The sequence below is a fragment of the Aureococcus anophagefferens genome, assembly GCF_000186865.1.
Source record: "Aureococcus anophagefferens unplaced genomic scaffold AURANscaffold_55, whole genome shotgun sequence".
NCBI lineage: Eukaryota > Pelagophyceae > Pelagomonadales > Pelagomonadaceae > Aureococcus > Aureococcus anophagefferens.
The window spans coordinates 61837-73626 of NW_008705608.1; the positions used below are offsets into that span (position 1 = coordinate 61837).

An 11790-nucleotide genomic window follows, 5' to 3' on the forward strand; every position below is an offset into this window, starting at 1 on the left:
AGCTGCTCGCGGCCCTCGAGGTCGAGAGCGACGGCGTCGTCGTGCGCTGCATCGCGGAGCGCCGGAACGACGGCCCCGCGCAGTTCCGCTGCGCGGGCGCGAGCGAGACCTTCGAGAGCGGCGCGAAGGTGCTGCTCGCGCGCGTCGTCGCCGGCGGCGGCGACCATCAGACGCTCCTGGCGGCGCTGCGCCTCGCGCGCGGCCACACGGGCGGCGCGGACGGCGCGCTCCTGGAGAGCGCCGTGCGCGGCGTCCTGCGCGCGAGCGGCCGCGGCGACGTGCTGCAGCTCGCCGCGCGGTGCCTCGCGGGCGACGGCGCCTGGCGCGACGCGTCGCTGCCGCCGCGCGCGCGCGTCGCCGCGGCCGCGGCGGCCGCGGCGTCGGCGCCGGAGGTGGAGGATGTGGCGCGCGTGCTCGTGGCCGCCGCGCGGTCGCCGGACGAGGACGCGCGGCGCGAGGCGCAGCGGGGCATGAAAGTACTCGCGGCCGCGGCCGCGAAGCCGCCCCTTCGCGCCGGCGCCGCCGCGGCGCTGCGCTCCTGCGCCGAGGCGTCGCTCTGGCAGCTCCGCCAGCCCGCCGCGCGGTTGTGCGTTCCGCCGGCGTCCTCGTTCCCTTTTTTCGCGCGACGCGTTGCCCCTCACCCGTAGCGGCGCCAGGCTCTTCGCGGCAGCCAAGGCCGCCTTCGAGGCCGCCGTCGAGGCGTCGCGCGCGCTCGGCGTCGACCTCGCCTGGGTCCAGGCCGCGGCGGCGGCGCCCGGCGGCTGCTTCCGCGGCCGCTGCGCGGCGCTCGAGGCCGCCGCGGGCCTCGGCCTCGTCTCGGAGCGCGCGGATTTGTGGCGCGCCGTCGTGCTCCCGGGCGTCGCCGGCGACGCCGGCGCGGCGCGCGCGGCGTCGTCCCTCGCCGTCGCGCTCGCGAGGAGCCGCGGCGGCCTCGCGGCGAGCGGCGGCGCGGCCTTCCTCGCTGATTGCTTGGCTTCCGGCGACGCGGCGACGCGCGACGGCGCGGCGGAGCGCCTCGGCCCGGAGCTGCTGCGGAGCGAGCCCGGCGCCGTCGCCGCCCTCGGACACGCGCTCGGCGACAATGTGGGCGCGCGGGTCCTCGCCTGCCGCGCGGCGGCCGTCGCGTACAAGACCTTCGACGGACGCGCGCTGCTCGACGACGCCGCGCTGGCCGCGGCGCTCGACGCCGCGGACGACGACGTGCGCGTCGGCGCGCTCGGCGTCTTCGAGCACCGCGCGGTCTGCGGCGAGCGCTTCGACGCGCTCGCGGACCGCCTCGCGGCGTCGTTCCGCGACGCCGCGCTGCGGCCCGCGGTCGTCGCCGCGGCCCGGCGCCTCGCGCGGCGCCGCGACGCGGCGCCCAAGTGGCGCCCCGCCGCCGCGGCCCTGGCGGACCGGGCCGTGGGCGCCCTCGGCGACCGCGCCGCCGAGCACGCGGCCGTCGCGGGCGGAACCCCCGCGTCCTTTCGCGCGAATCGCCTTCCGATGCGTCCGCCGCAGGTCCTCGAGGAGCTCGAGAGCTCGGCGCCGCTCGAGCACGCGCACGCGGCGGCGCTGGCGCACGCGCTCCTGACGTCGACGTGGGACCGCACGCGCGACGCGGCCTTTTCGCTGCTGAAGCGCGCGCCGCGGCTGCCGGATGCGGTCGCGGCCGCGGCCGAGGAGGCCGGGGGCCCCACGGGCGACTTGCGCGCCGACGACGCGGCGGCCAAGTGCGTCGCCCTCGCCGCCCTGCGCCAGGGCCGCGCGGGGCTCTTCCGGCGGCTCATCCACGACGACGCGCAGCCCGCGGCTCTCGCGCTCCTCAGGGCAGCAAAAGGGTGCGAAATTCCCAACTTCAAAGGCTCATATCTCGGCCGGTTTCCACTCGTTTTGGCTGATTTTTGGACGAGCGATCATCTCTCGGAACGGTCTCGAAGCGTGGGCGCTTTTTCCGGAACGCGCGCGCGCGGAACACTCACGTTGAAGCGACGTTGAATCACCCTTTTGCTGCCCAGGCGCTCCTCGTCGGCGACGGCTTCGGAGGCGCGGACGAGATCGACGCCCTGGGCGCCATCGCGACGAAACGCCTCGCGGCCTTCGGGGCCGCCCTCCCGCGCGAGGACGCCGAGGGCGCCGACGACGACGACGAGGACGCGGTGGACCGGGGCGCGTGGCACGGGACGCGCGCGGCGTGTGCCCTCGCGGCCGCCGTCGCGCGGCGCGCGGAGACCCCCGCGGGCGTCCTGGAGCGCCTCGGCGACGCTCTGCTGGACCGCGTCCTGCTCCACACGCGCCACAGCGGCGCCATCGCCGCGGCCCAGGCCGCGCTGACGTCCGCGGCGACGGCGTTGCTCGTCGGAAGCAACGCCGACGCGGACGCGGACGCGGACGCGGACGCCGCGTTCGAGCCGAGGTGCACGGCCAACGTGGACACCGCGGCGCCGGAGTTCCTCGCCGGGGCCGCGCGGGCGCAGGCGGAGCGCCTGGCAAGCGGCTTCGCGGCGGACGGCGCGCCGGGCGGCGCGTATTCCGAGCGCGCGCCGCCCCCCGGGATGCGCTTCGCGGGCTACGCCAAGGGGGCGACGGGCATCGTCTGGGCGCCCGCCGACGGCGGGGGTCGACGCCGCGGCGGCGCCGCCGTCGTCGCGCGCTGGCTCGACGCCGCGCTCGCCGCCGTCGCGGCGCCGTCGGACACGCGCTGCGTGCTGCGCCGCTCGTCGGGCCTCGGCGGCGTCTTCGTCGCGCTCCTGGCCGCGGAGAAGGACTGCGACCGCGACGCGTCCGCGTTGGCGGCGCGCGCGGTCGCCGAGCTCCTGGAGCGATCGGCGTCGCCGCGCGCCGCGGAGTCGCGGCGAGCGATGAACGCGCTCGCGGCGCTCGTCGACCGCTGCCCGCGGGCGCTCAGGAAGCTCGCCCGGCCGCCCCACGCCGCGTTCCTCGCCGTGGTCCTCGCCAAGGCCGACGACGCGGACTGGAACGTGCGGTCCGCCGCGACGCTGGCCTTCGCGTGCGTGTTGCGGCGCTTCCGCGCCGAGGACCGGGCCTTCGAGGACGGCGCGCCCGCCGGGGGCGTCCTCGAGGCCTTCCCGGGCCTCGACGCGGCGCTCGAGCCGACCTACGGCCCGACGGGCACGTTCTTCGCGCTGCGGCTCATGGCGCGCGTCGGCTGGGGGCCGGCGAACGCGCCCCTGCTCGCGCGCGACGCGCTCGGCGACGCCGACGCGCACGTGCGCCCCGCCGCCGCGCTCTGCCTCGCGGCCGTCGCGCCGCGGACGCCGCTCCTCGAGCTGCTCGAGCCCGGGCCCAGTCCGCTCGACCCGAACCGCGCGCACGGCTGCCTCCTGGCCTGCCGCGCGCTCCTCGAGCGCGGCGGGTCGGGCGACGGCGCGGCGCGCTTCGTGCGGCCCGTGCTCGCGCCGGCGCTCTGGTGCCCCGCGGTCCACCTCGAGGCGCACGCGCTCCTCGTCGCGCTCGGCGACGGCGACGCGGCCGCGGCCGCGGAGGCGCGCGCCGCCGCGCTCGCGAGGGAGCGCTTCGCGGAGCGCCGCGTCGACGCGCTCCCGGGCGAGTCGCGCTACGTCGGCGCGCTGCTCGCGGCGCGGACGGCGCGGTCGCTCGCCGCGGGCGACGCCGCGGGCGCGCTGGGGCTACTGGGGGCCGTCGACGACGCGCGCGCCGTCGCGGTGCTCGACGCGGCGACGAAGGCGCTCGCCGGCGCCGCTCGCGACGCGGCCTTCGACGACGACTTCGACGGCGCGGACGCGCGCGCGCCGGCGGCGGCGCGGCTCTTCCGGGACGCGGCCGCGCGGCCCTACGAGGGCGACCTCGCGGCCTTCGAGGCGGCCGCGGCCGCGGAGCTCGCGGCGCTGCCCGCGGGGGCGTCGCCCGCGCGGCGCGTCGCCGCGCTCCGCTTCGCGCTCGCCGTGGCCGGCCGCGGCGGCGCCGTCGCCGTCGACCCCGGCCTCGTCGCCAACGCGTGGCCCGACGACTCGGCGGCGGCGGCGATCCAAATCGCCGCGGCGTCGGACGCCGCGGCGGCGCGCGCCGCGGCCGAGGCCGCGGCCGTCGCCGCCGCGGACCGCCCGGGCCTCCCCCGGCGCGGCGCCGCCCGCGCGCTCGCGCTCCTGGCGCGCCGCGGGCCCGTCTCCGCGGCGGCGGCGGCGGCGGCGGCGGCGCTCGCGGCGGACGACGACCCGGACGTGCGCCGCGCCGCCGCGCGCGCGTTGGGCGACCCGGGCCTGTCGCCGGCCGCGGCGCTCGCGCGCTACCGCCGGGCCCACCCCGAACCCCCCGCGGGGGACCGGCGGGCCGCGGCGGCGCTCGCGCGCGCGGGCGACGACCCGGCGGCGATCCTCGACGAGATGATCGCCCTGGCCCTGGGCGCGCCGCGGGACGACGAGGCCCGCGGGTAATTCGCGTCGAGCCGCGGCCCCCCCGGGCGACGTGCGAGGCGGATCCGCTTTAGGAGATATGCTCCTGGGGCATGGGCGGCGCGTGCTCCTGCTCTCGGAGCGCGGCCTCGGCGGCGTCCATGGGGAGCTCGAGCGCGGGCTGCGGCTCGGCCTCGATGGCGCGGAGCGGCGCCGCGGCGGGCGACCGGACCTCGTAGGGCAGGGACTCCTTCTTGAACTCCGTGAGCACGGGGTACATCTTCTCGAAGGCCGTGCGGAGGTGGCCCAGCGACTTGCCGCCGGTCAGCACCATGCGGCCGGAGACGAAGAGCAGCAATACCGTCTTGGGGATGACCAGCCGGTAAATCAAACCGGGGAAGAGCTCGGGCTCGTAGGACGAGAACTTGGCGTGGGCATAAACCAACGCCTCGAGGCGGATGGGGAAGCCCGCGTCGCTCGTCGCGACCATGTTCTGCACCTTGAACTCGCCGAACTTGGGCTGGAAGCCGATCTTGCGGATGATGGCCGCGAACTTGCGCGCGCCGCGGCGGGCGGCGTCCTCGGACTTGGCGCCCGTGATGACCATCTTGCCCGTCGAGAACACCAAGGCCGTGCACCGCGGCTCGCGGACGCGCATGATGACGGCCGCGAACTTCTTGGGATTGTATTCCGCGTTCCGCGCGTTGAGGGCCAGCGTGCGCAGGTCGATGGAGATGCGCAGGTTCACCGTGGCGACGACGTTCTGCACGTCGATGGTCGCGCCGCTGGGGTGGCTCCAGGGCGCGTCGTCGTCGCCGAAGTCGTTCGCCGCGTTGTACTCCGCCGTCGACGTCGGGGCCGTCGCGCGGGCGATGAGCTCCGTCTCCTCCGCCGTCTCGAGGTGGGCGTCGGCCATGGCTCGCGAGGCGGCGCGGGACCGGGGCGGGCGGGCGTCTGCCCGGGCGCGCAACACGACGCGGCGCGGCTCGACGAGCTGCCTGTTGCGCAGCGTGGTGAGCCGCTTCGCCAATCGGGATGTTGCTCATTCGGCCTTGTCCGGCGCCGCCGAGCTCGCCACCATCGATGGCGTTGGGCGCGCCCTTGGGTGTCGGAGTGGACCGAGCTCCGGCGGATCGATCGCGCCAAAAGTCCCGACTTTTGCGTACGGCATCGCGGCGCTAGAGGGGTCGGCGGGCGGCGGCGCAGGCCCAAAAACTGCCTCATCAGCCAAGCGACGGGAGCCACACTTTGTTTGGGCAGCGATGTTGGTCCGAGCGCTCAAAACAGGGTTGCCGCGCGTCGCCGCCCGCCGGGCGGCGCCCGTCTCGCGCCTCGGCGCCAGGACGTTCGCCGTCGACGAGAAGATCCCGAAGGACATCGACCAGCAGACGGGCCGCCGCATGGCCGAGATCAAATACGAGCTCGAGACCGGGGTGCGTCCCGCCCCGCCCGGCCGCCGCGCGCCCGCGGGTCCGCCGCAACGCATGTTCCTTTAGGGCGACCTCTTCAGCCGCGACCCCATCGTGCCGTCGCCGGACCAGGGCACCAAGGAGAACCCGATCCTCGCGCGTCCCGGCGCGCGGCCTCGATTTCCGCCGCGCGCTTCCCACGCCGCCGCGCCGCAGGTCCCGTCGGGCGAGGACGAGCGCATCGTCGGCTACGAAGACCCCGACGTGCGTGGCGCCTCCCGCCCCGCCCGCCCCGGACGCCCCCGCCGCGCCGCGCTTCCGCCCCTCGTCATTCGCGCGCCCCGCAGGTCGGGCAGCTCGTCTGGTTCGCGCTCGGCAAGGGCCCGATCCACTACGTGCCCGACATCGACTTATATTTCAAATTGCACCCGGTCGGATGAGCGGCGCCGGAGCTCGCGCCGAAGACGAGCGCGGTCCGGCGGACGGACGCCACTCCACGTAGTTTAGCGTAACGCATGGTATGTCGATACATCACAGTGGCTTACAGGGCGTGGAGCGCGCTGGCCACCTCGCCGACGTCGTCCTCCGCGTCGTCCTCGCGGCAGCGGATCGAGCATCGCCCCACCAAAAAGCTCAGCGTCGCCTTCGAGACGGAGAGCGTCGTGGCGAGCACGGCGCCGACGTCGAGCGGCTGCAGGGACGGGGGTGCGCGCCGCCGCATGCCCGCGGTGACCGCCGCGCGCGGGAACGCGTCGCCGCCGTAGAGCTCCGCGAATCGCCGCAAATCCGCCGCGTCGGGCGCCGCGTCCCACGCGAGGAACCGTCCGAGCGTCGGTCGGTCGCCGCGACGCCGCGGTCCGGGCGACGCGCCGCACCCGTCGCGACGGCGGGACCGAGCGGCGTCGAACGGTCCAAAAATTAGCCGAATCCGTCGCGATCGGGCCGAGCGGCCGAGCGCGCCGGTCCCGCGGGTCCGCGAGCACCACGACGCGACGTTCCCGCGCCTCCCGCGCCGAGCCCCTCGCCGCCTCCGATAAAAAGGCCCTCAGCCACCGTTGTGCCCGGACGCCCTCCGGACGGGCTCCGGGAGCCGTGGCCCCGGCGGGCGCACCTTATAGAAATCACGAACGCCGAGCCCCGGAGGTCCAACGTCCAGAAAACCGGCGAAACCGGCGAAATCCCGACGGCCGCGCGCGCGGTCCCGCGAAACCGCGCGCCGCTCGCCGCGATCGCGGCGGATTTCCGCGATTTTTGGACGGATCGACGGCGCTCGGCGCCGTCGTCGCGGCCGGCGCGGCGCGGCGTCGCGCGGCGCGCGGCGTCGCGGCGATCGCCGCGGACGAGCCGGGCGTCCGCGTCGGGCGCCGCGTCCCACGCGAGGAACCGTCCCTTGTCGTGGAACTCGGCGATGGACGTCTGGCCCGCGGCGACGAGCTCCGCGACCGCCGAAGGGCAGCGACTAGGGCAGCGGGCGAGCGCGATGGCGACGTTGCCGCCCGTGGCCTCGACGGCGTCGGCGACGAATTTGTTGTACGAGCCGTTGTCGTCGAGTAGCAACGTGCGCCCGTCGACGGCGTGCACCAGCACCGCGAAGCTAGCGCCGCGGAGGTCGTCACCGGTGCCGCCGGCGACGATGCACTCGTGGCGGACGGTGGTACCGAGGCATGCTGCGAGTTGTTTTGCCAGGTCTGCTGCGACGTCGAGCTCGACGCCGTAGACGCAGACGCTCATTCACGCGGTCCTCTTTTGAGTAGCGAGGCAAAAGGCCGCGTGGTCATCGTCGGCGTCGGGGCGCCGGCTCGTCGATCTGGGCTGACCATCGTGGCCAGATATCGTGGCCTCCATGATGATGAAGCCGATCGTGCTGCGCCCGACGAGCTTCGCAAGATCTGCCGTGGCAAATGGGCCGCAATCTCGTGGCAGCGCTGGCCGCTTTGGCAACCGCGTGGAGCGCCGCGGCGCTCTCGCCCATCGCCGCGAGCGCGCCGGCAAAGGCCGCGCCGGCGCACGCCGCGCGGCCGCTCACCCGGCAACGCTTCGTCGCCGGCGCCGCGAGCCTCGCCGCGGCGCTGCCGCTCGCCGCGCGCGCCGACGACGCCAAGACCACGTCCGTGAAGACGAAGTTCGGCACGGCCGTCGACGGCAAGCCGCTGTCGTCCGCGAAGTTCGACGTGCCCGACAGGTGGGTGCAGCTCAGCGGCGACGTCTCCGGCGGCCGGCAGCTGGTGTTGTACGCGGACCCGGACAACAGCGACACGAACGCCTTCGTGCTCATCACGCCCGTGCGCGGCGACTACACGAGCCTCGGCAGCTTCGGGTCCATCGAGGTCGTCCAGGCCACGGTCATGCCCTTTGGCGACGGCATCGAGTACACCGGGGTCACGTCCGAGGCGTCGACGGGCAAGTACACCTACGACTACGAGGTCTCCGTGCCGAGCCAGCCGAAGCGCCACCTCAAGACCGTCTTCATGGTCGTCTCCGACTGCATCGTCACCTTCAACTTCCAGGCCCTCGCGGCCGACTACACGCCCGACGTCGCCAAGATGGGCGCGGCCATCGTCAAGTCGTTCGGCGTCGGCAAGGCCTAGGGTAAGTTTCCGGCGCGTGTTTACGCCCGCCGCGCCTCGCGGTGCTCGAGGACGTCGCCGATGCCGTGGTGCTCGACGCCGTCCCACGCGTGGTCCTCGTCCGCCCGGTGGTGGGCCCGGACGTGGTGCCGGCCCGCGCCCATGGCCTCGGAGATGGCGTCCGTCGCGGACGTGTCCGGCCGGCGCTTCGCCGCGGCCTCGACGTCGCGGCGGTCCTCCGCGGCGACGCGGTCGCGCGCGACGGCGGCCGGCGCCGCGCGGAGGCACCGCCGCAGCGCGTGGTCGTCGCGGTGCGAGAAGACGACGCAGAACGGCGCGGCGAGCGAGTAGGCGCCGGAGAAGAGCGCGCCCGGCCGCCGCGAGAAGAAGTAGAACCGGCACCAGACGGCCGCCCACGAAGCCACGTAGACGCCGCAGCCCACGAGGCTCCGCCGCACGGTGATGGCGACGATGTCCTCGTCCTCGACGGCGACGCCTTCTCTGAAGGACGTGCGCCGCGCCGAGCCGCGCCGGCGGCTCCGGCGGAACGGCAGCAGGAACAGGAGCGTCGCGACGACGACGATGGCGACGTCCAGCGCGAAGGCCGCCGAAAAAATGGCGACGCGGTCGCTCCGGTCGAAGACGCGATATCCGACCTCGGCGCAGACGAAGACGAAGGCCTGGCTCGCCACGAGCACGTAGAGACAGGGCTCGAGCCACCCGGGCGTCCGCGACGAGAAGAAGACGGGCGCGCATCTCTCGCGCGCGAGGAGCCAGCAGTAGAAGCTCAGCGGCCCGAGGAAGATGGCCGCCAGGATCTCCTCGTCGACGGCGTCGTGCGCGCGCTCGCCGACGGCGCAGTCGAGCGCGAAGTTGAGCCACCCAAAGCCCGCGCCGAAGAGACAAACGGCGCAACTCGCCGCGTGCATGGCCAGCGCCCGCCGCCGGTGCGCCTCCTGGCTCCGCGAGTTCGACGCTGCCGTGCGCCGCGCGTCGAGGCAGGTTTGTATGGCGCGGACGACGCGGAGCACGGCGAGCAGCGACGCAAAAAAGCACATGACGAGCACGACGATGCACTGCCCCCCGACGTGCCACGACTCGTCGCGCTGCCGGAGGCCCGACGGGTCGCGCATGGTTCTGGGCTGCCTCACGCGCCCATATCGTGCTGTCACTTGTGCAACATCGACTTAATCAGGCGCGGAATCGTCGGAGTCGCTCCCCGCCAGGTCGACCTCCTCGATGCTGACGTCGTCGTCGGCGTCGTCGTCGGCGTCGCTCCCCGCCAGGTCGACCTCCTCGATGCCGACGTCGTCGTCGCCGCCGTCGTCGGGGCCGCCGAACAGCAGCAGCGCGCAGTCGCGCTCGCGCCGCGTCAGACTTCCGAGGAGCGCGCCGCCGCCGCGGAGGTTCGCGGCCTCGTCGCCGTAGGGGATCATGGGCCGCATCCACTTGTGCGAGAAGGCCAGGAGCACGTTCACGCGCGCCTCGCCGCTCACGTTGAGCTCGTCGGGCCGCCGGTGCCAGGTCCGCGAGTCGTAGAGCACCGCGGACCCCGCGGGCGCGAGGAACTGCCTCTTGGTCGCGTGCATGGGATCCGACGACCCCGTGGCGCCCCGGTTGAGCTCCGTCGGCCAGCGGTTCCGCCGGTGGGATGCCGGAAAGTACAGCGTCGCGCCGTTGTCGCTCCGGAACTCGTCGACGCAGAGGTTGAACTGCAGCGACACGGGCCGCGCGGGCCACCGTTCCGTGAATTTCTCGTGGTAGGGGTAGTCGCAGTGCCACCTACGACATGCGTCGGTGGCGACGCTTCGTCGTTTTCCCCGTCGCGATCTCTCGAAATTCGTCGCGGCCGCGGGACGCCGAGCGCCACATCTGCCCCCCAAAGGCCGCGCCGATGAGCGCCTTCGCCGGCAGGAGCGTGTTGGCGACGGGCGCGTGGAGGCAGCGCAGGTGCGCCAGCGGCTCGCCGAGGTAGGCCTCCGCGACGGCGAGGACGACGGGATGCGTCGCCGCCGATATAAAGTCGCCGTCGCCGAGCCAGCCCTGGTCCCAGCGGTAGCCGTCGTGGGTCGCGCCGGGCTCCGCCTCGCGCCGCCGCGCGACGGCGCGGCGCATGCGCGCGACGCGCGCCGCGTCGACGGCGCCTTCGAGCACGCACGCGCCCGCGGCCTCGAGCTCCGCGAGAATCGACGACGGCCGCTTCGCGACGCGCCCGGCGCGGTGCGCGCCCAGCGCGACGTTCGCGTCCGTCGTGACGCGCACCGCGTCGCCGTCGCGCGCGACGGCGACGGCGCAGTCGCCCTGCGTCAGGCCGCCGGCGCCGTCGAAGACCCAGACGGCAGCGTCGCGCACGAGCCGCTCGTAGCTGAAACTGTTGGCGAGGTGGAGGCCGGTTGACATGTTCTCGAGGAACCAGAGGCTGCCGGCGGCGCCGTCGAGGGCTGCATTGCTGGGGGCTGCCGCTACTACCGAGGCAGCCTCGATGGCGGCCATCGTGTCCAGCGGCACCTTCGGCGCGTGCCCCGGAAACTCGAGACCTTTCCCTTTCAAGCGGAGCTCTCACGCAACTGCGTCCCGCGCCACCGTGCGCGACGCGCCACCGCGCGCTGCGTCACTCCGATGGCGGACTGGACCGCAGCCCACGACGACGACGCCGACGCCGCGGAGGTCGCCGCGCTCTCGGCGAAGTGGCGCGCGTTCGCCAAGCCGACGGCCGCCTTCTCCCTCGCGGCCGTGCGCGCCGACGACAGCGACGACGGCGACGCGCCGCCGGCCGTCTTCTCGCTCGCGGCCCTGCGCGACGGCGGCGACGCCGACACCGACGACGACGCGCCGGCGCCGGCCGTGAGCCCGTCGACGCGCGCGGGCAGTAGCGGTAGCGGCGCGGGTCCCGACGCGCCCAAGTGGGCCTGCGACGCGTGCACGTTTCTCAACCTGCCGTCGGACGCCGTCTGCGACGTCTGCGACGCGCCGCGGCCCGGCGCGCCGCCGCCGCCGCCGCCGCCGCGCGCCGAGGAGGCCGAGACGCAGGCGTTCCCCGGCGCGGCCGACGAGTTCCCCGGCGCGGCCGACGAGCCCTGGGTCTCGCAGGAGCCCGACGCGCAGGGCTCCTACGGGGAGGCGGGGAGCGAGGCGCCGCCCGACGACGACCGCGGCGACGACGTCTGCGCGACGTGCGGCGGGTCGACGCTCCTGCCCGACGGCCGGCCCGTGCGCGACGTCCTCGTCTGCGAGACCTGCGACGGCGAGGTCCACTTTGGCTGCTCGGGCCTCGCGCGCATGCCCCGCGACGACGAGCCCTTCGCCTGCGCCGACTGCGCGCCCGCGGCGCGGCGGCCCGAGCGCAAGCGGCGGCGCATCGTCGACGACGACGAGGGCCTCTTCGACGACGACGACGACGACGGCGGCGGCCGGCCGTCCTTCGGCGCGGACGAGGCGCCGGCGCCGCGCCGCGCGCCGGCG

The 11790-nt window shown here is 75.4% G+C and overlaps 2 protein-coding genes across 2 annotated transcripts in view; both read right to left on the reverse strand.

The window, feature by feature from the left end:
* Positions 1–4443: 4443 nt before the first annotated feature.
* On the reverse strand, positions 4444–5268 carry GTF (hypothetical protein; the record flags this gene model as incomplete). Its single annotated transcript, XM_009043490.1, has 1 exon — positions 4444–5268. The coding sequence occupies one exon, from the start codon at positions 5266–5268 to the stop codon at positions 4444–4446; it is 825 nt and encodes a 274-aa protein (XP_009041738.1).
* A 3101-nt stretch (positions 5269–8369) lies between these two features.
* The window catches only part of AURANDRAFT_67900 (hypothetical protein), a gene marked incomplete at both ends in the record, with an annotated part of 3922 nt that continues 501 nt past the window's right edge, over positions 8370–11790 (reverse strand). Inside the window, 4 exons of the mRNA XM_009043489.1 lie at positions 8370–9470; positions 9576–10110; positions 10199–10806; positions 10929–11438. Coding sequence (XP_009041737.1) covers positions 8370–9470; positions 9576–10110; positions 10199–10806; positions 10929–11438 — 2754 coding nt within the window. The remainder of the gene's footprint in view (positions 9471–9575; positions 10111–10198; positions 10807–10928; positions 11439–11790) is intronic.